Source organism: Bolinopsis microptera, chromosome 9 (genome assembly GCF_026151205.1).
Source record: "Bolinopsis microptera isolate Bmic1 chromosome 9, MBARI_Bmic_1.0, whole genome shotgun sequence".
Classification (NCBI taxonomy): Eukaryota; Metazoa; Ctenophora; class Tentaculata; order Lobata; family Bolinopsidae; genus Bolinopsis; species Bolinopsis microptera.
Genome location: NC_087080.1, coordinates 4,742,774 through 4,765,943, shown reverse-complemented (window position 1 = coordinate 4,765,943; position 23,170 = coordinate 4,742,774). Strand labels below are relative to the sequence as shown.

Genomic DNA, 23,170 nt, shown 5'->3' with positions numbered 1-23,170 from the left:
TACAGGTCAAATACTTGGCGGTGAAAACTCAGCGTTCGGAAAAGAGCTCTTCCTTTAGGTAAGCTTTCTTCTAAACATATTCCTGCATTTGTATAATAAAGTCGGTTGACTTTTTACCGTCGTGACCTCAATATGCAACCTTGAACCTAAGCCAAACTTTAGCGTTTGATTAACGTTTGGGACAGACCCGACCTCGGTAATTATTCCCTCAATCATTGGACGGTCTTTGAGTCCAAACATTAGTAACTCTGAAACAATGAAAATGAAGGTGCAGATAATACTACTAACCTATTAGTGTTCAGTGAGCTGCTGTCCGTACGAAACAACTTCAGAACTAAAGGTGGGAGGATTGATGTGAGTTGGGGATGGGTTATCTTAGGTTAATCTGGTCTGAACAATGTAGCCGCTAATGAACCTCCATCTCTAATTGTAGCTTTAATATAATTTTCCATTGAACTGTTGGTTAGCATCGATTTTAATCTTTATTCATACTTACAAGGATTCGTCAAACAAAACCTGCTCTTATTTTCAGAAAAGTGAGGCAGTGAGTTTGCCTCCCTGTCATGATTACCAGGGAAACTTGTCTCCGTACCGCAGGAAGTTCAGATATGGTTCCGGGAAGAGCTCGTGTTACTTTTCCAGTGAGTTACTCCTTTGTAAACTTATCTAGTACCTCACTGCAGAGGGACGAGAGAGAGGCATTAAACAATCGTATTAGTAACCCTCATCAGACTGAACCCACCGTCACAGAGTCTGTTCTAGCTTTGCTACATTCATTTCATTTCATTGTTTCTCGTTTTTCACTTTTGCTTCGATTATAATCTTAGCAACGCGGAAATTAATAGAAATAAGCCAATATTGAATCATGCTCAGTTTTAATCTAAAATAGGCTTGTTCCACGAAATTATTTTGTTGATATTTCTGATCAGACTTTAAACGTTGGAATCGCTTAAATAAGTTTTTAATTAATTACTGTGATCAATGGGCCGTATTGCGTGACCGATTGACATTCTTATGTTAATTAAATATTCAATACCTCCGTTATCGATATCCTTATCACCATTCGTCTAGTTTTAAAATGTGTGTCTTTCATAACATAACCTTTCCAAATAAGCTCCATGATTTTTTGACATTTTCTGACAAGTTTGGCTCAGAGTTAAAGCAATTAGAAGCAGTAAGGTTACTAGGTTACTTGGGGTAGGTTACTAGGTTACTAAGAGTAAGAGTAGGCTACTAGTTGACTCGGTAAAATATCATGATCTGATTTCCGTAACAGATTGAATCGCACGGAAAATTGTGCCTAAAATCTGAAACAAACTCCTCACCCAGTCCCCAATCTTGACAACTTTTTGTTTGTATCTCTTAGGAAACCGTATCAGTACATATTTCTCTGGAAAGTGTATTCGTGTATATCCTAAGGAACTGGGTTGTATATCTGTTTAAATCTCCCTGGAAACTGGGTCGTCTAGTCTACATTGGACTCATGATCAGAAATCGTTATAAAACATGCGAAGCAGTTCATTTCTTAGAAGACGATAAACGGCGTCTATACCCGGTAGATATACCTTATCGGACTTTATTTTATTCAAATTATGAACGGACATTAATTGGACGCTAGAGGCCCTAGAGTTCATTTCAACGCCCGTTAAAACTTCAATATTATGTCCTTTCATGCAATATCCGGTCAAATAACGTCCGATAAGGTAGATATACTCGTTATATACTAGCTAGATATACATGGATATCTATACTCGCTAGTCATCTAATTTTATAATAGATTTGCTGTTTGCCGCGGATACCTTTAAGTAGCTAACAAGTGGCTTTTAATTGTTTAACTGTTTCCTAATGGTTATCAACTTTACATTGTTAACTGTTCTGATCGTTATACACGTGTTTTCACTTCAACTTTTTATTATGCTTCACGGCCTTTTTATCCAATTTCGAGACGAAAAGTAGGAGCTGTAATGTTTTTCACTAATATTGTTCTGTCATGTTGTTCTGTATATGGTGATGTAATGTTATTCAGCAATGTTGTTCAGCAACGTTGTTCAGGGCAAGTCAGCAAGTGTCCGGAAATATTTTAGCTCGCCACCTCTAGTATTCCCTGAATTGTTTCGGTACCCCTGATTTAATATTATACTTTGGTAATTTTGTACATTGTAAATTTAAGTTTGCCAGGATAAATTTGTCAGATTATTTATTTTATGAATCTCCCACTTGATACAGATAACAGTTTTTGTTTGTATTATTTAGCAGCTCTGGATCTTTTCATTTATTTAGATTTTAAAAGCATATTCTCTACTTTAACCTTGGGACCCCAGGCTATTATGTTCATAAAGTTAAACGAATATAGATTCGGCGGAATGACACTGACAGGCTGAGCGCCGCCCAGTAATCTCTACTTATACTCATTTTGTGCTTGGTATCCACTTCACCAAACGTGTTCTAGTCTTTCTCTTTTTAAAAGCTTCAAACTTTTCGCTTATTTTGAAATTCGTACCAACCATCTTTAGAATAAATTCAAATTCCTTTGGAATTTAATACTAAATTCATAGCAGAAAAGCCGAAATATAAGGCGGCTTGAAAGGTTTGTGCCCAAAGTTCTCCTGTCATTTTCCGATTATCGATAATTTGATTGTTGTCAAGTTTAAAGCTGACAATATGGGTTTGAACACGTTTGGAGACTTCTTCATGGCTGCCCAAGCTCTCAGTGTGCGAGGAGATCAACACGAGAGTGACACTGATGGTAAGCAGAGGGGCCGGGGGGGGGGGATAATATTAATACCTAGAAGGATCAAACACAGGGAGATTCAAACACGAAGAGATTCAAACAGCTGGAACATATTTAGAGAGATTCAAACATAAAGGGATAAAATACTGAAACAATCTTTTTCAACTGCTAAATCGCTAAATATTGCAGAAGGGAACGAGGGAAGGCGAGGCAGTCTTACAAAACAGACAGGCCGGTTCCGCTTCAGAAGCATCATGAGGAAAGTGTTATTGTTGGTTAGGTGGGAGCTAAAGTCGGAGGAGTTCCGGAGAAATCTGACTAAGAAACGAGGGGGGAGGAGAATTAGTATTCTAGACGATCCTGGTAAGCAAATTGATTAATAGTATTTTAAAGATTCGGGTCTATGTAGTGAGTAATTGAAGTATGGGTTGGTTTCTCATTTGTATAACTCAGTCTAAATAGCTTAATCTTATAACAGAGATCTCTAACACGTTCTAAATTATAATTGCACTAACCTAATAATGGTCACCTCGACCAGACAGAGAACGTGCCCTGACAGAGAGAGGACTATCTGACAGAAGACCAACTAGGATGATAAGACTAGCCCTCACTGTGCAACCAGGCAAGAGGACTACCGAGATGCTCGACCTCATCCGACCATATATTAATAGGTTTGTCTGCCCGGAAATACAGTTCTGTAGTCATCCTTTCACACACACACACTAACAAGTTTTTTTCCTCGTCCGGAGCTTATCTTTTGGTATTACTGGTTTAAATAACTCGAACTAAGTCCCAGATTTTATGCTTCGGAATTATTAAATACCGGACCTTTTTACAAATGTTTTAGAACTTTCACTATTTACACATCTCCAGGTTGAAGTGTTGTGAAACCCTGAATGGTAAAGTTAGGAGTCAGTTACCGAACATTGTAGAGTACGAATGTCTGGACAAGGGACGGTTCATTGTCAAACAAGGTACTTTACAAGCTTATTTATAACAAGTTTCTTTACAATAAGTTATTACAAGGACTACGTAGGATTCAAAATGGATAATATAATAAGTTTAAATTAGGGAAATCTGTAAACAGTAATCGGAAACAAAAATTATGATTCATTAATTTCACACCTAACCACTGTCAACGAGGATACAAAAAACTATTAATGATATTTAAACCCATTTTGAACATTCAATGACCGTTTAATGTCTTCAGTAAAATTCTGCGATTCAAGAAAAATATGTAGTCATAAAAATTATCAACATAAGATTTCCAATTCTATCTATTCGTGATTTATCTTTGGTAGATATTAGTTCACTTTGATAAGTGAGTCAGTTGGTTTCGACTCTTTGCTGTAAAATTAAATCTTTTCATGTTACAATCTGGTTTGATAGACATATAAGCAGCAAATTCTTTTCGTTTCTCCTAAACCTGAGAACGATTTCATCCTGTATAATGTTCAACGAAGAAATCGCTTTAAAAAGTACCCTGTTTTTCACATATTGTTATATACAAATGAAACCAGGTGATTCCGTCTGATGGTACAAAACTGGCACGTGACGATCAGTATTGTATGTAGTTAAACGGGCAGTTTTCTTGTCAAACCCTGCTCGAACCCTGCTCGAATCCTCATTTCATCGATGTCCCTCTTAGGGGGGACGCTGGAAGGGGTGGGGGGGGGGGGGCATGCGAAGCCGTACAACAGTATACTGGCTGTGCTGCGTGAGGTTTCACTATTCTGCCCCTCCCCCTTCTAATTCTGTAAACTATTTGAGACGTTTCGATCGCTATTATACTTAGATTTGTCTGTCAGAGAGAAAAGAATGTCATCAGAGAATTATAAATTTCGGTGAATCTATAAAACTATAAAATTGAAATGCTTAACTTTCTGGAAAATTTACATGTTTCAATTTCAAAGAAGCCGTTTCTCAATCCGTGGAAATGAAATTTGGAATGAGTTCAATATGTCTACCACAATATTATGTGATAAATTAATAATTATGTATTCATACAGTTACAAATGTTTTAAATATAATCGAATAAAGATAACGTCTTGTGACGCAACATAAAGTATTAATGAGAAAAACCTTATCTTGCTCTGGCCGACTGAACAAAGTCAGACCACCGATAATTAACGTATAATGGATCTAATGTAGTCTGGACAAATCATGATATGGTTCAATTAGAGTATTTCGTCATCACAAAGTGCACCGCAACACCCCCTCACCTAGCTCCCTCGCAGCTCCCCCTCACAGCTCCCCCTCACAGCTCCACCTCACAGCTCCCCCTCACAGCTCCCCCTCACAGCTCCCCCTCACAGCTCCCCCTCACAGCTCCCCCTCACAGCTCCCCCTCCTAGCTCCCCCTCACAGCTCCCCCTCACAGCTCCCCCTCACAGCTCCCCCTCACAGCTCCCCCTCACAGCTCCCCCTCACAGCTCCCCCTCACAGCTCCCCCTCCTAGCTCCCCCTCACAGCTCCCCCTCACAGCTCCCCCTCACAGCTCCCCCTCACAGCTCCCCCTCTCAGCTCCCCCTCACAGCTCCCCCTCACAGCTCCCCCTCACAGCTTCCCCTCACAGCTCCCCCTCACAGCTCCCCCTCACAGCACCCCCTCACAGCACCCCCTCACAGCTCCCCCTCACAGCTCCCCCTCACAGCTCCCCCTCACAGCTCCCTCTCACAGCTCCCCCTTACAGCTCCCCCTCACAGCTCCCCCTCACAGCTCCCCCTCACAGCTCCCCCTCACAGCTCCCCCTCACAGCTCCCCCTCACAGCTCCCCCTCACAGCTCCCCCTCGCAGCTCCCCCTCACAGCTCCCCCTTACAGCTCCCCTCACAGCAGCCCTGTTAAATACGAGTTGTAATATTTCAGGTGACGCGGGAGAGTCCTACTATCTGATCGTGAGTGGTACAGTGGATGTGATGATAGAGGAGGGAGGCGCTCCTAAATACCTCAACATTCTTAAAAGTGGGCAGGGATTTGGAGAAGTTGCTCTCGTCAACAAGGTACTTACATGACGTGTATCCCGGGGGCAGGTGACATGTCCCCCACTAGTACTAGGAAGCTAGTATACCGGAGAGGGTTACTTGCAGTAAACAAGGAATGCGACAGAGTATTGATATCATACACCCGCCGTCACCAGCTCATATTTAGATATTATACAGGAAAAGTCTAGAGTATATATGTTTTATATTCTGGTTGCCGGGGAAACAAATTTGAAGATTTAACAGGCTAATCTAAAGCGATATACAGAAGAAATTGTCGGGAATATTTTATCCTCGTTGCTTTCTAAATTTGACCCCGCTAAGTTTGTCCCCTCTTATCGTATGATTTGTTCTGATGGCTGATCAAGTAGCAGATTGTTTTGATTGTTTGGCTTCTTTGCAGGGGCCCCGAACTGCTAGTATTATTACAAAGGAGCCTACCGAGCTATTGAGGATAGACAGGGACCAGTTTCACGAGGTGAGATCTTAATTAGAATTAATTAGTTAATGTGTTTAGCATAACAATGAGTTAAACTTAATTAATTAACTGTTTATGTGCAGCTTGGTCCGGTTTATTAGTAAATAACTGTATTGAATCTGTTATTGATTAATGACGGGGTTGATGAAATTAACTCAGATTTTACTGGCATGTAATTCAATAGAGAGCCGTCAAACGACACGTGCTAGTTCAGCTGACTTATAAAATTGAAACATTTTGCGGATTAATTAATTATTATTGATCAAAAGAATTGCCAGATGAGGGGTTATTCTTTAAACTCCATGTGTTGTAAATCTTGTAATTGTAGTGTTCTGAATTGCAAATGATAATCCTAAAATCACGTGATCTACAAATGGTACCTACATGTTCACAGCTACTTCACAGCTTCTTAAAATATACTTGAAATTGATACTTCCCAAAGATCAGGTTAACAGCACGGCTCTAAACATTAAAATGACTAATAACAAATCAGAGTGAGTATTTGTTGGGTCATGTTTTAGAGGAACAGTTCAGTATAATACAGGTTTTGGAAGGCACTGAGTCAACGTTTTAGCTTAGCATTTAAGTCACACGAAATATCGCAGAGGTTAAATAAGTAAGTGAGTGGGGCGCTTACTTCCTGATAATATTATCAACGATTAGTCTCGGCACGTGACAACCTCAGCAGTACACCCAATCACCCATTTGTTACATTTGTGAATTGTTACTCGAATCTACTTGGTTTTCAATTAGAAAATTTGTTAGCTTGATCACAAAAAATGTATTATTATTATATTTAAAAATGAATTCCCATCGTGCATAACACCTGTGCTTAAACCGAAGATATTTTAATTCTAATGTGGTTAATGAACGACTATAATAATCAGTACTTATTATCAAGCATTCAGTCTCCTGAAAATCACCATCGTTTGGAGCTTAGAAATTCTACCCACGCAAAACAGCATTCTAGAGGTATAATTGAATCCTATCACCACGGTGATATCTCAATAAATCTATGACTTCACCGGCACAAAACCGATATCATCAAGTTTGGGTACACGTTAGAGTCCACTAGATGTTGCCAATCAATCACAACCATCCTGAGATTACTTTTAAAATGTTAAAAGAGCACCGTATAAACCATACTTCACGTATTAACACGCAGGTTAAGTGCAACCAGACCACGGAGTGATATGATAATTGATAGCTGGTCTATCAGTATACTTGCTGTTAACGCTATATTCACCGTGTCATTGTCACAGCTAATTTGAGATGAGACCATATCTAGTCTCACGCTGACCAGACTAACTGAATCTCCATTGAGAGAGGAGAACCACAGCCCTCTCCCTCCTCCCCTCCCTCCTCTCCGAACCAGCTCATGAAGATCACATTATGCTCATATTATGCGGATATAGTAAGGATAATGGCGTGCTAAAGACTCCGTTATGATGGGTCCGTGCTGGACATGCAGCAGCTATTATTCCCTAATCGCTGACAGCAAGGTCATGCTTGACTGCTCTTTCCAATCTCACATTAACAAATCACTGCTTGTTTAAGAACTCGTGCCAGTTGAAGAGTTCTGCACGGAGGAACGCGACTTTGTAATTCTCCGCGGGCTTCACCGCTCCTTCATCAACATCTTCACCACTCCTTCCCTTTCTGAAACCGATCCGTTTAAACAGTACTCACTTATAAGATGACTATTTTAAAACCCGTGAGATATAAAGCGTTTTAACATGCATTGCAGCCTTACAAACTGAAGAAGTTTAGTTGTACGCTATGTTCAATGTAGTGGCACACGCCTTGACAACAGAGTCCCCTGATGGTACAGACAACAGCTATCAGATGTCAGCTAAGATGTCAGTTCAGTACAACGAGTTCAAGACCAAGCTGAACGACGGAGAAAAGAAGAAACAGAAAATCTGGCCCACGCTTAGGAAGCTCCAAGTATATAACGAACAAAAGTTTAATTTTGTGCTCCTTCATAAAGTTAAATGTATGATTTGTGCTCGGTTGATTTCCTCGCTCGTCTGTAATAGTCATGTTCACCATCTCATTGTTATGAGCTGTATTGTTTTATTGTAAGTAGTGTTAATGTACGATGCTATGCCACAACTCCACCACTTCTTTTTCTTTTCGTCTCACTTCGTCTCCTGGGATTAAACCATGATACGACTTGGTCACAAGGCTCATCAGCCCTCTGCTGGTATTTTGCACGTGGAAAACCAGTCTTTAACAGGGAAAGTGCACGTGCAAAAGTGGGCAGAAAAACGGGAGCCGTCTGAGCCCAGCGAGAAGACAAAAAACTCACCTGAGTCTGCCCAGGTTCTGAGAGCATCTAAACTACAAGAAATAGCGAGAAAGCAGAGTTTCTTGAGAACCCACCCCTCTTTTCATGCTCTGCCGGAGGATATACTGAAGAAGTTCGTAGACAATGCTGTTATCAAGGACTACAAACCTGCCGAGGTAAGGGGACCGGTTTTAACCTTATCTAACCTCGTTTTAACCTTATCTAACCTCGTATTAATCAGTTTTGTAACTTTAATTCTTTCGTCGAGTGGTTCTCATTTGGGTCAGAATGGACTGAGTTCAAAACTTAATCCCTGTTATAAATAAAAACCCACAGCCACCCGGCCAGATGCTAACAACTAACTATAACCATTAACCTACCCTAGATGATAATAAAAGTGGGAGAGGAGACAGTTGACCATATAGTGATAGTAATCTCCGGCGAATGTGTGGTCGAGACCCCTGTATCTCTTGACTACTACAAGTTGAAAGATAAAAGATTCTTTTTAGACCTGCCCTCCTCTACCAGACCAGATATTCAGCGATACAGTGAGTTAAGCTAGTCACGTGTAATATTTAGCTGGTCACGTGTTATGTTAAGCTAGTCACGTGTTATATTAACCTGGTCACGGGTTATGTTAAGCTGGTCACGCGTTATATTTAGCTGGTCACGTGTTATATTTGTAGCAGCTTATCTGATGCAAGTTCGGTGAAGGTATAGGCCCGGTTGCGTGGCTCCAGTTTGTTAACAAATTTGGATTCTGGAGCCGTACCACCGAATCTGAATTACATTTTAACAGTTTATGGGTATTGGAATCTAAATTAACAAAAAATGATTATAAGTCTTGTTGGGTTTGAATAATGATTTTAAAATTCCGAACAGCTGAAATAGCTTCAATAACTTCATAATATCAAGTGTGACTATGATATATATATGAATTTTGATACCTCTAAATGAACAGCCATGTTTAACTGTTTAAGTAAAACTAGTAAGAGTGCTCTAACCATTAGACTTGTTAGTAAAACTAGTAAAACTAACCATCAGACTTAATCCCAGACAAACTACCCCCAGTCTCCTCTGATAAAAGGATCTTCGCCCAGACACAAGGGCACTCCTGCAGCTCCAGAATAATGAGTACCCCAACTAAATCCTCCTCCTCCAGCTGTTCAAGTGGGTACTTCCTTTAGAGGGTGGAGAAAAGCATATATTATCCTGACAACATTACTTCAACATTACTTCAACATTACTTCAACATTACTTCAACATTACTTCAACATTACTTCAACATTACTTCAACATTACTTCAACATTACTTCAACATTATTTCAACATTACTTCAACATTACTTCAACAGAGATTCTCTGCATTCTGAAATAATACAAAAAAAAACGAAACCACAGCTGAAAAATGATATTATGAGTATTAGACCTACCACTAGGAGTAGGGTAGTTCGAGCGGATACCGCTGCTGGTAGATCGCCGGTAGAGTGCCGGTATGGTGCTGGATACCGCTGCCGGTAGAGCGCCGGTAGGGTGCTGGATACCGCTGCCGGAAAGGGCAAAGGCGCCGGCATGCAGCCGAAGGTGGACTTGAATCGTGTTTTGTTCGGGGTCGTTCACATATTGAGTGATATTACGTAATCATTTTTTGGACAATTTGTACCCCCCCCCTCCGTAAACGTTTTTACACATAGCTATTGTGTCAAAATAACATGACTAGCGTAATCATTTGGAAACCCCCCTCGCCTGATTATATAATATGTGAATTGTGAACGACCCCTTTGCAGCAGTCCTTGAGTGGGTAATCTTTACGTTGTTCTAAGGCATGGTCGTGTAGGGTTTAGGGATCTTCTCGTTGTAGGTGTATTCAGAGGATCAGGCATACTATGATTTTATGCCGTCTTGAAATGATTTACATAGGAAACATGAATGAGATCCACTCCCAAGCATCATTTTTATTTCGGTATTGAATAAGATTAAGTGGTCATATCAGTATCACTATCACTTGAAACGAACGTGTTACAAGGTTATAGCTGCACTATCCTGACTATGAAGTGGTCATGTGTTGTTGTAGGTTTATAACCTACCAGGACGCGCGCCGAGTTGGACTCGTCGACGGTCCTGTTATTTTTATACTTGAAACAAATATTTTACGAGTATCACCCGTTAAATGTAATGGAGATCATATTATCTTTCTTTGGAGATCAATCAACTTCCCTGTGGCGCCCGACCAGTACTCTACCGGCAGCGGTATCCGCTCGAACTACCCATCTGGTTACCACAGTAACCAACTAGTTACCACAGTAACCACTCAGGAAACTCAGATGGAGACAGGCCCTACGCTACAGCACAGTTAGAGGAGGAGGCCGTGTCAAGATACAGAGACTACTTCCGTAATGACGTCAAATCAGTCACATCCAGACAGTTAGTGCTTTATTGTTAGGACTTGGAGTACTGTTACTTATGTTACTGTTACTGTTACTTAGGTTACTGTTACTTAGGTTACTGTTACTTAGGTTACTGTTACCTAGGTTACTGTTACCTAGGTTACTGTTACTTCGGTTACTGTCACATAGGTTACTGTTACTTAGGTTACTGTTACTTAGGTTACTGTTACCTAGGTTACTGTTACTTCGGTTGCTGTTACCTTGGTTACTGTTACCTTGGTTACTGTTACCTTGGTTACTGTTACCTTGCTTACTGTTACCTTGGTTACTATTATTTAGGTTTCTGTTAAGCTTACGTTACTGTTACTCAGAATTTTACCTTCTGAAACAATGTGTTTCAGATATCACCTAATTCTGCGTAGGATCGGACCTAAGGAGTACTTCAGTGTGTCAGACTTTATCGCTCAAAACAAGTGTAACGTTGGAGCGGAGAAGAAAGTGGAATGTTTATTGTTACCTAAAATTCTCTTCCAGAGGTTCAACATGCTCTCCGTTCTGGAGGTTAGTTAGAGTTAGAGTTAGAGTTAGAGTTAGAGTTAGAGTTACTGTTAGAGTTACTGTTAAAGTTAGTTTGAGTTAGGTTTACTTTTTTTCTAATTTGAGAATATGTCTGATTTAAGTGTAACTTCCTCAAATCCAGAACATGATGCCTGGTATCTTTCTGATACAGTTTATTTAGCTTGACTCTGAAAACAAACACAATCACCAACAAAATGACTAGTCTCACTTTATGAATTTACCTTGTTCACTTTAACAATTTGTCTAGTTTCACTTTCACTTTCACTTTCAGGACATGGCAGCAATAGAGCTGGGAAGTACCCTGACGGTGGAGGAGGCTTTTGAGAGGTTCTTGAGGCGGAGACACTGGGAGATGTACAAGAAGAAGATAGTATCGGACGTGCTGAAGAAGATGTCAAATAGATAGCTCCACATGTAACATTATATGGTAGTGTAACTATGGTAACACTACCATATAAGGTCATGTCACAAATAGATAGTATTCCTGTCATGTCAGATGGAAATTATCAGATATAGAGATTGCTGAAAGATTGCACTGTATGTAGACATCAGCTGAACTAGAGTAATAGTATTGACTGAAGAGTGTTTAATTATGCTGATGGTGTTAAAATTTGCTGATGATGTTAAAATTAGCTGATGGTGTTAAAAGCGATTGAGAAAGCGTCACCACCATGTTAAGTACTGCGCGACTTACAGAGCCAGACAGTCGATCGAACACAACAACTACACTAAATAGTGCGATTATCTCAAGCTAGTGTTATTTTATTATTGGACAAGATCTATATACGCGTTTTTAAAGTTTTTTAAATAGCTAAAATTACAATCATGATCGTTTGAAAATCAAAGCGGTAGTTTTTACAGAGAATCCCTAAGCAAAACTAGAACAGGTTCATGGAAATTTGATATTTTTTACTGATCTACACTTTTTAAATACTTGAATCAAATGTTACCATGGTTACCATTATTAATCATCATGAATAATCAAATTCGATCTTCAGTGAGTCGTTATAATTTACAAATAAATCATACAATCGAGAGAGAAAGATAGAATAAGATAGATTACACAATCTGAAGTTAGCTTCCAGCCAGCCTCAATTCTTCAGAGAAGAAGCGCTTTTAACACCATGGTTCACAACGGCTCTACGGCTCGTACATCAAGTAGGCTACACGCTGACTGAGTATCAATATCACGTGTTCAAACTACGTGCTCCTGTTGGCTACCCAGAAACCAACTTCAAACAGGTCCACTATATTCTACCAATTTAACTCATCCTTTACATCCGTCCCTGGCGGAAATTTAGCGGGCATTTCAAAGAGGGGTTATTTGAGACAATAATACTGTTTAGTAAACTTTAAATGATTTAAAACTAAAAGCGAGGATGATAGTTTTAATTAACTAAAATCCGGTGGAGTATTATAATGTATTGCAATATTTACAATTGAAACTGAAAGCGTGGCTGCGTATGTAGAGTAGTAGTGTATACTGCTGTCATGGTAACTAGACCCTAACTAAAAATAGCTTCATTTCTTTTTGCATTATTATCAAATAAAACATTCTCACACAGAGAGAAAATAGAAAAGTAAAAACTCAAACTTAAAATTTTGATAGCTGTGCAGTCGCAGTTGACTGATGAATTTTCAAGATTTGAATATTATCGTTTTAAAAACCAAGTCAGCACGTATAAATTTAAGGTAATTCATTTTAAATTCACTGATAAAAATAAAGTTTTGAAGCTGCAGCCCCGTTCTAGTTGGTTAATTGTAACCTAAAACAGCGACCTTTCACACAGATTAACCCTCACATATCAGGCCCACCACCTCGTTAGTCAATTAACTAATTAGTCGACTAATTGACTAATTAGTTCAGCTGCTCCTGATTGAGCCAGAACGAGAAGATTGGCGGGGTATGTAGTGGTGAATAAAGTTAGGGTTAACAATAGTCTCCTCTTCAAGGGGCTGGGATTGTACCGCTGTTATCTCGTCTAGTTCTCCTCCGTCATCAGACTCGTCCAACTGGTCATCTGGTGGCTCTTCTTGTTGACTGGGAGACGAGGTGTTAGTGTTGCTATGATGATATCAGTGTTACTATGGTGATATCAGTGTTACTATGGTGATATTAGTGTTGCCATGGTGATACCATGGTGTTACTTTGGTGATAACTGTATCACTATGGTGTTTAACAAGCTAAGTGAAAGTGAAAGTGAAACTAACTTGTCAAGTTCCTTCATCTGTCTCTTCCTCTTTTCGTATTCCGACAATTGAACGTCTCTCATGTTCTGCTTGTCTAAATTTTCAGCGTCTTTCGCCTTGAACTCCGTATCTTTCGGCTTTTTCGCGTTGGATATTCTGAAAACAACCTTTCGTTAGCTTGAAAGTCATTAAATTGAGGTTATCTCAGGGTGTGTCGAGTGTCGACTAACTCACATATGGATGTCAACATCAGACGTTACGCTGCTAGTTACCATTACAAAAGTTACCCCTATAGTTACCACTATAGTTACCACTATAGTTACCACTTATCATGACAACATTTACCCCAGTTACCATGACAACAGCTACACTAGTTACCACTCTAGTTACCATGACAACAGTTACCATAGTGGCATAGTTACCACTATAGTTACCATGACAACAATTACCCCAGTTACCATGACAACAGTTACACTAGTTACCATGACAACAGTTACACTAGCTACCACTAAAGTTACCATGACAACAGTTACCATAGTTACTACTATCTCACCTGCAGCTGATAAAAGAGCACCACACAGGGATAACATTACACGCAAGTTTCTTGAACATAAATATACAAGAAGGAGTGCACTCTACAGGTGAGTCAGGGTAAGAGGATCTGCTAGAGGATCTCTCTTCTCGCGGGGAGGCGGTGTTAGGAGAGTGGAGGGGGAGGGAGGAGGTGCAGTGGAGGGGGAGGGGAGAGGTGGAGTGGAGGGGGAGGGAGGAGGTGGAGTGGAGGGGGAGGGGAGAGGTGGAGTGGAGGGGGAGGGAGGAGGTGGAGTGGAGGGGGAGGGAAGAGGGTTTCTCTGACGAGTAGCTGAAGTGAGTGCTGCTTTTAAGTGGAGAACTCTCAGATACGTGATTGTTGTCTATCTTCTTCTCAGACTGAGAGGGGGTTTGTTCTGCTGGTTCAGTAGTATTTCCTGACAGATTTCCGAGTGAGTCTTGAGAAGGATGTTCAACTGAGTGTTCAATTGAATGTCCTATTAGTACAGGATCTTCTAAATCCACAGAAGCCGGTCTAGCGAGAGGGCAGCTTCCCTCCTTTTCCTCCCTCAATTCGTCCTCTTTTCCTTCACTCGGTACTGTAAAACTTACAGGGCAGGGTTTACCAGGTGATCTGACAACTTCACCGGGCGAGGGAAAGGAGGCTGGGTTGAGGACGATGTTCTTCCAAGGAGGGCTGGGTCGTGAGAGAGACGGAATACTGAGGCTGCTTTCACCAGTTCCTAACCTTCTCAACTATCTATTAAATCATATCAGAGTCAGTGGAGGATAGTAAGTAAAAGTGAGTGTTCAAATTGGGAGAATAAATGAGAAAAAGTTGGAATTTTAAATGAAAATAATATTAGAAAACAAATCACGCGAGAAAGCGAACGTCTGAGAAGAACCCAACACAGTAATGATCATAAAACAAAATGTAGGAATCGTCTCCTGAGTAGCTGTCTTAGAATAAGATATGATAATACCAAATAAGGAAATGTGGTATAATAATACCATATAAAGAAATATGAAATTTATTAGCACCAAACAAGGAGATATGTGAGGTACAGCTGCTATAATCACTGACACTTTAAGTACTTTACTGGACTCTCGATTCCTTGCTAGCAGTCCGGTTAATTTAGTACCTTTAGTGGGTCTCATTTAATCATTAGCTCTAATTAAAGAACCTCTCACCCTCTCAGAAAACTCCGTTTGGAGATATTCCTTATTACGCTCTAAGTTATTAATTTTCCTTGTGTTTGAATCCTTTCACTTTTAACTGTTTTTAGTCTTTGTTATTTTCGGCCGATTTCTGCACTTTTACACTGGGTCATCATTCATAATTTCTGGGATTGAGACGACTTATATGAGCATTTAAGGAAAAGTTTGCTTGTCTGACTTACTTCATTAGACACTTCTGGTCAAGAACTGAACAAGAACCACATTCGAAGACTGGAACATCTGAATGACTCTGCAACCCAGGAATCAACTACTCAGTTATTATCGCTCAATAATCGGTTTGGTATCGACGTTACATACTTTATTATTTTTTTTTTAAAAGCTGATTTTAGAAACCAGGGAATTAAAGTTACTGTCCCAAGGCTAACATTAAATCGCTGATTTTATTTATATATATCACTTTTTTTGTTCTTTCTTTTCCTTCAAAACATTCCAGTACATTGTGCAGAAAGTTGGAGATGAAGCCGTAGTACGTACATGTAGCATTGCACTGGATTGAACTTGCAGAGTGTGGTTTTTTCCAGTCTGCGCCGTGTATATTATACAAATATACGCGGCGCAGATAGACTGGAGGAGATTGCACTGTGTAGGCTCTGGTGTAATGTGATATGTATGTACTACGGCTTTACAAATTTTGGAAGCATGTAGGGATATATTTCTGATACCAATCGCATATACTAAAAATACTCTAGCACAATTGTAACTGCAGTTTTACAGAACTCTAAATGCTTAATGAACACTCTTGCAGGTACCACCCGTATTCACACTCAGACCTGAGTTTAGTCATTTTCCAATACGAGATTGGGGACGGGTTCTATAAACAAACAAACAAACAAGTACTTTACTGATAGGCCTTTAAGTGACAGGTTTCTATTGGTTATAATTTCTTAAATAAATTAAAACTTTCCTTTTTATACCTCGCCTGACACATCTAGAGAACGAGGAGCTTTCAATCCCCAAATACAAGTTAACATAAGGATTTCTACAATGAGTTGTACAAAAGGGCGCGCCAGGACTAGAAAACAATCATTCTGCAGTCAGAAATGCTTAATTTGACTATCTAAATTGTTTCTGGGAATAAGGTTCTAAATCTAAATCAACGGTAACCATGACAACAGTAACCCTAGTTACCACTGTAATAGCAGATACCAGTACACGTCCAACAATCTACTTGAAGGAACTTTGACTTCAAGTAAGAAAATATAATAAATATAAACTTCCGCGATCTAAAAAGTTAAACCGTTGTTTGTACCTCAAAAGAGAGAAGTTTCAGTAGTGTATATTACAAAGAGACGTTACTGCTGTTAAAAACGCCTATTAAAAAATAAGGAATTATTTTAGAGGCCAATGTTATTTAAACGCTTTGATGTAAGAAAATAGTCGCGCGACAACAGCTACCTCGTGTAAGAAAGTAGTCGCGCGACTCGTATCACAGCAAAAGACAGAGCTACAAGAAAGCAACAAGCTGCAGTATAACGCAGAGAGAGAGAGAGAGAGAGAGAGAGAGAGAACGGGTAGGTTGGGTGATCTCTCTCTCCATCCCTCTGTAGCAATAACCCCTTGTAGGGTATAAGTGATTCAGAGTCATTTGGGGGAGAGAGGGAGAGAGAGAGGGAAGGAGAGAGAGGGAGGGATGGCGAGGTATTAATATTGAATATGTTGGAGACTAGAGTATCTGGTCACATGACTAGAGTATCTGGTCACGTGACCTGATCCTAAGAACCCAGACAGAGTAACGCTGTCATAAAGTGTGGTTATAATGTTATATTGGAGGGTTACAGAATATAGAGAGGGTACAGAGAGGGTTGCTGCTGCTACTCCAGGTAATAACCTGGTTATTAATTATTCATTGGAGGTTTAGTGTAATTACGTAAGAGCTCATTACACAGCTAGCGTAACATGCTGATTGCGAACCAAGGTTTCTTATCAGGCGGATCAGCTTATCAGGCTTTAAAAGGGATTTCTGTCCCAATTTTTGAGAAAGGGTTTCAAAAATGGCAAAGGTACGTTTTAGGGGGTTATTTTCAAAGAAGCCAGAAGGACATGTTTTACAGCCCCGATAATAACGATTCTATATGAATTTAACAGATTGTAATATTAAGTATTCATTGGTAATATTGAACCAGTACCAAACGAGTCCGTCAGTCCAGAATAACGATACAACAGAAAAAGTAGTGTACACTAGTATATAGTACCCTAGATAAAGAGGTACACTAGAGGCCCGTATTATATGAACCTTATATACCATTTAGCTGGTAGTTATAGACTCAGCTCTTGGGAGCTGTTAAAGACTAGCCATCATTTAGAGGCTATATGAGGTATGAAGTCACGTGACCACTGACCCTCCTACTACACTGCTCCTTTATAAACAACACTGCTCCTTTATAATATATAATATAAGTGCAGTCAGGTGTGTTAACCCCAACAACTGGAGTAGCTCTTTAATACACTGAGTATCTCCCAGTTAATCAGAATACAGGTGTATTTACTATGACCTAACTAGTTACTTTACACTTCAGAGCACGTACCACACGACACACGTGGTTGTAGCACGGGTATGTGGGCACCACCCTTCTCATTACCACACGGTTACATGTACCACCTGTTTCAGTGCTCCTGTATTCTATTGCGTATCATCATATCCCTGAATCTTCATAACTAATGATACATTTAGGAGACCAAAGTAAGGGACAGTAGAACAAGAAGCTCATTAGGGTATTACTGTTAGCGAATAGCGGTAGAGACCTCTCAAGAAGAGATCTCCAGATTCCCATAACGATGAAAGTGAAACACTACATTTATTTGAGCTGATGTTACAGACAAAATCATGTCGTAATGTTGCCATGCTTACTATACCCCGCTGTCCCCCTAAAACGTTTTCTGGTAATCTTACAAGCGCCATGCTTTTTTCAGATGGATGGGTTATTGTACCATCTGCTGACAAATCAGACGATTTTTCATAGAAAAAAGCCTAAAATTGGTATAGTGGGGGTATTTATATCGCTCCTACTAAATCGCTCGCCCAAATTTTAAGAAAATTCTTGTGAAGAGGCTCTTTAGGCATGGAATTGATCTTGATCGGTGTATTTTTGGACGCTGATTCCGAATCACCCCCCATGACGTAGGGTTAAAATGCTTCCCTGGACAGTTATGGGCAAAAAACCGTTTTGGTCACGTGACAGGCTAGTAAAACGTGAATTCGATTATTTAGGGCTCGGGTTAGGGTTAGGGTTGTGGTTAAGATTATGGATAGCTTCGGGGTTATGGTTAGGGTTAGGGTTGGGATTAGGGTTTATGTAAAACCGTTTTGTACGGCTGCAAAACCAAAAAAACCAAAGTCACGTGAAATATTTGGGCGAGCGATTTAGTAAGAGCCTATTTATATAGTAGCGCGGTGGCGGCTGTAATCATCCAAACAGTGGTTAAAGCGGGGGTAGTGTGGTGAAACTCCGCAGATTAGACCCAATCTTCAGAACACTAGGACCTGTAGGTCTCAGGAGATAATAAGTACCTACCTTCCTATGAGAATGTTAAGTTGCATGTTTGTAATAGTTTGTAAATAGCTCATAAGCACAGAGTATTACACAGGGCTACTTATAATAGAAGAGTTCCTTTCAAAGACTGGATAATGAACATGATGTTGTACACCAGTCGGCTGGTGGCTTTAATAGAGTTCATATAGTTACTTAAAATGTAATGAGGGTCAGGCATTTCGTCGGTAGAAAGTGAACTGTGAGTATAATAGATACAAGTTCCCATTGGTGAAATTAATTGGTTATTAGAGACAAAGAGTAAGTATATTAAATAATATAAAATAATAAACCGGGTCTTAGATTAAGAAGAGCGCGTAACGCGCGCGCAAACTGTTACAGAAAATGCTTTTAATGAAAAAGTTATGATAAATATATTTTAGCGCGTGCTGTTAAGACGTTCTATGGAAAGTAGAAGTTTTAAAAGTAAAGATTAAAGTACGCAAAAACGAATGAGCTAAATTTTCTCAAAAAATTGAATTCTCATTAAGAGAAACTACAAATATTTCTGATACTAAAAATGTAGCTGTGATTTAAGAAGTAGTGTTAGGGTCTGCCCACACTACGCCTCTGCCCTCTATTCCCCGAATTTCTGCCCACACTACGCCATGTTTTCAAAATGTTTTAAAAATCCGTGCCTCTATTCCATGAGAGTTTCCACGCCAACTGGCGGGAGCTCTAAACACACTGTGCCTTTTGACCCACGCCATGACCCACGCCATGTGGCCCGTCGCCACATGGTGTAGTGTGGGCAGAAATTCGGGGAATAGAGGCGTAGTGTGGGCAGACCCTTACGTGACCCAAAGTGTCACTCTAAAGCAAATGGTCAGTAAAATGTTATCTTCAGCCCAGTGGCATAACTTAGGGCCCCGCAGACCCCGCTGTGCGGGGGGGGGGGGGGGGGGGGGGGGGCGCCGTATAAGGGGGGCGCAATTTTTACTGAATTTTAGGCCCTTTCACTGAAAAAACGCCTTGTTTGTGTATTTCCCTGTCCAATTTAGCGTTCAGTCGACGCGAAAAAAATATTTGGGGTACCCTTTTTTGCTTCAGGGGCGCAAAAAGCTGTAGGGGGGCGAGAAAAAAAGTACCCGACCTTTTTTTTTTTTTTTTTTTAGGGACACAAGAAATTTTAGGGGGCGCTTTTCGTCACTGAGCGGGGGGGCGCCAACAGGCAAAGTTACGCCACTGAGTTCAGCCATCATTTACGACAATCTCATAAATTTGTTTAAAATTTTGGTTGACTCAACTCTTAACCGTTAAATCTGATAATTCCATATTTCGTTAACGTTGAGGCTCGAGCCAAAACAACGTCGCCACCATTTGTGACATTTATCATAAACGCCGAGTGAAAAGACATCTTTCCTGTCTATTTCCAAGGAAGGAACACAACACTAAGCAGATATTAATTAGAAATGTTCATTAAAGCAAGCTTTCGTATTTAGTAAGTATTCAGAAGCATTGTAAGCTTACAAGTATCTTGCACAGGACACAGGTAACTTATTCTTACCTAACTACGACTAATGCAGTGGTAAACTTTATTTCTAGAAAATACCCTCAAAATAAGTACATCAATATATAAGAATCAGATTTTATAACAGGCAAATAAGTAAACAATAACATTAAACAATAAAAGTAACTAGAATATAACAATAAACTGACGAAGTAAGCTTTGTGACATGCTCATCCAAAGTATGTTATTCAGTATTTAATAAGATGTTTACTTTTATAAAAGCTCTATAATGAGGAAGACGCCGAGACGTATCACGTGCTACCATCATTATCTATACCTATTATCTAAAAAGCTATTAAAGCTACGTATATCCCATTATCAAGCTACGAGTATCAATAATACTTTACAATACCAATACTACTAAATACTAATTCTATACATTATAATATGATCATTATCTTCAAAGAAAGCAAAGAATAATTATGATCACATTAAGGTATATTAGGATTATGACAGCAATTTTTCTAAGCAGCTATAAAAGTATAAAATATAAGAACAGGTTCTGTAAACTTTGTCTAGGAAACTAACACAAAATGTAAAATATCTGGGAGTATCAGGCTGAAGGGTTGTAAGATGAGCTGTGAATGACGTTGCTGGAAATTACCATGGTTACAGACTACAGTGCACTTTATGACGTTGCTAATCTCCGAAATTACTGGAATCTCAGGAAGTTTCGGAATCCAGAGCTGTTTTGTCTTTTGAGTTCACACTCTTGCAGCGTAAGATGATAAAAAATTAAATATGGATACTTGGTCCGGTTAGGTTTAATAAACCTAGATATGTAGGTATGCTGATAACACTTTTATACTTCAGAACTATACTTACTGTAAGCATGTACATATTACTGCTTAAAAAGATTGCGACGTGATACTACACATAACTTCACTATAACTACCAACTACTCAATACTCAGTGTTGGTCACATTCACTGACTACAAGTAGCACGGTTAACTGAGTTAGGTCTGAACTAAACTAATTAATGTTAGGTCTGAATTAACTAGATACACTCTATCTCTAGTAACTAATTATTAATGTATCTAGTATCTCTGTATATTAAAGTATTAATGTGTGAGTGATGATTTCAGCTGTATTCTTTCAAAACTCATGCAATCCCTTCCTAAATACTTTTAGAGCTCCTTATCCATCAATTAAAATAACCTCCATTGTCGTACAATTAATTACTTCACGAGAAAGGAATTAAAATATGGTCCTTTCTCAAAACTTCCCCCAACTCTCCAATAATACCTCACTATTAGGTCTGTACACACTACACACTATACTGTTTGTGTAGTGTTTATACTATATTTATAGTCTCTTTTGTACCCACTGTTTGATCCAGTAAGCTGATCCAGTGCCCTCACTACAAATATACACAATAAGACACACTGTTACACACTGTTACACACTGTTACACTCGTTTAAAACATTGCACACCTCCCATGCGGTGAGGAATGAGGACCACTACAGGTCAATACATTATCATTATTTATAAACAAAGTGGTTATAAACAAGTGTTTATAGTTGTATGTACAGAACTGTAAACAGAGCTCTGTTTACAGAGGCTGTATATTTAAATCCAGGTTTATAACTTAATATATAAGGGTAATTGAGCTGATTGATAAGAACTGAATATACATACTAATCTTATGTTTAGTTCTGTCCTGGATACTGAACACTACACGTCATACAGTTCACAGCTAAAGAAATCTATTGTTAAGCTGTAATGAACTCACAATGTTGTTGGTAAGAATTTAAGTAGATAATTGGTCTGAGAATCAAGGCGCGCCAGATAGTCACAGGGTCACATCTTACGTAATACGTATATTATTACGTAATACGTATAATATTGCACAATCACTACCAATTCAAACCATCACGAAGGTACGATTTCATCAAATTCACTGGTAACTTACATGTATAATTCGACTGTAACTATTAAGATATAAAGGCTTAATAAATACCATTGCAGGAATGCAGGCACCAACCGTATTTAAACTCAGATTTTGGAACCGTTCTATTTGTTTATAAACAAACAAACAATAAGCTAGGTAAGGGGGCTATCATAAGTTGGAGGCTGGAAATTCCGATTTGAAATTATTTTTCCTATTCATGTAAATGTGAATCACAGTGTATTGTAACCATGGTAACTATAGTAATAATATACATTATCAACAATATATAAAGAATAATTTTTCAAATCTAAGTTTGAGTTGCTGTGTAGTTTCATTGCCAATGGAGGGTCAGAGTGGTAACGGAATTTTCAAAACGGAACTTGAGAGTTAGGACAATTCCTCCTTACATTCTTCCATCAAATAACTAATAATGGAACAATTAATCTTATGTACTACAAACTATTGCATAAACTATAAGTCACCATTATAATAACTACATTAAAGTAACTAATGGTAACTATTAGTAACTATTAGTAACTAAGATAATAAAGCTCATTTCTCACGTACCTTATCCAGCACACAACTGTCATTGTAACTCCAACCACTGCAAACACGCAGAATCCTATCAGAATACCTGAACAAGGTATAGGTTAGATACAAATAAATAAAATGGTAAATAAATAGATATAGTAAATAAATAAAATGGTTAATTATTAAAATGGTAATAGATACAACAGCATGTTGCTAAAAGTATAAAGATGGTAACATATATTATACAATATCATGTTGCTAAAGTATTAAATTTTCACTTCACAACAACTATATGCGCTCAACAAC

General features: G+C 39.1%; 2 protein-coding genes across 4 annotated transcripts in view; one reads left to right on the top strand and one right to left on the bottom strand.

Moving 5' to 3' along the window:
* The first annotated feature begins 2,675 nt into the window (after positions 1-2,675).
* On the top strand, positions 2,676-12,226 carry LOC134820726 (uncharacterized). Of its 2 annotated transcripts, none has more exons than XM_063831302.1 (12): positions 2,676-2,746; positions 2,921-3,094; positions 3,270-3,402; positions 3,605-3,705; positions 5,599-5,732; positions 6,115-6,189; positions 8,515-8,655; positions 8,865-9,027; positions 9,551-9,649; positions 10,794-10,902; positions 11,267-11,426; positions 11,716-12,226. In XM_063831302.1, exons 1-12 carry the CDS (start codon positions 2,692-2,694, stop codon positions 11,848-11,850), a joined length of 1,479 nt encoding a protein of 492 aa, XP_063687372.1. In that variant the 5' UTR covers positions 2,676-2,691; the 3' UTR covers positions 11,851-12,226. The 2 variants fall into 2 exon arrangements, with proteins under 2 accessions (XP_063687372.1, XP_063687371.1); XM_063831301.1 differs by having other exon boundaries at positions 9,536-9,649.
* An 8-nt stretch (positions 12,227-12,234) lies between these two features.
* Positions 12,235-23,170, bottom strand: part of LOC134820728 (uncharacterized) — an 88,296-nt gene continuing 77,360 nt past the window's right edge. For both annotated transcript variants that reach the window (XM_063831304.1, XM_063831303.1), the window contains exons 4-6: positions 22,901-22,967; positions 13,656-13,790; positions 12,235-13,485 (exon numbers count right to left, since the gene is read on the bottom strand). In XM_063831304.1, the coding sequence (XP_063687374.1) occupies positions 13,308-13,485; positions 13,656-13,790; positions 22,901-22,967 (380 nt within the window). In that variant the 3' untranslated portion in view covers positions 12,235-13,307. The remainder of the gene's footprint in view (positions 13,486-13,655; positions 13,791-22,900; positions 22,968-23,170) is intronic.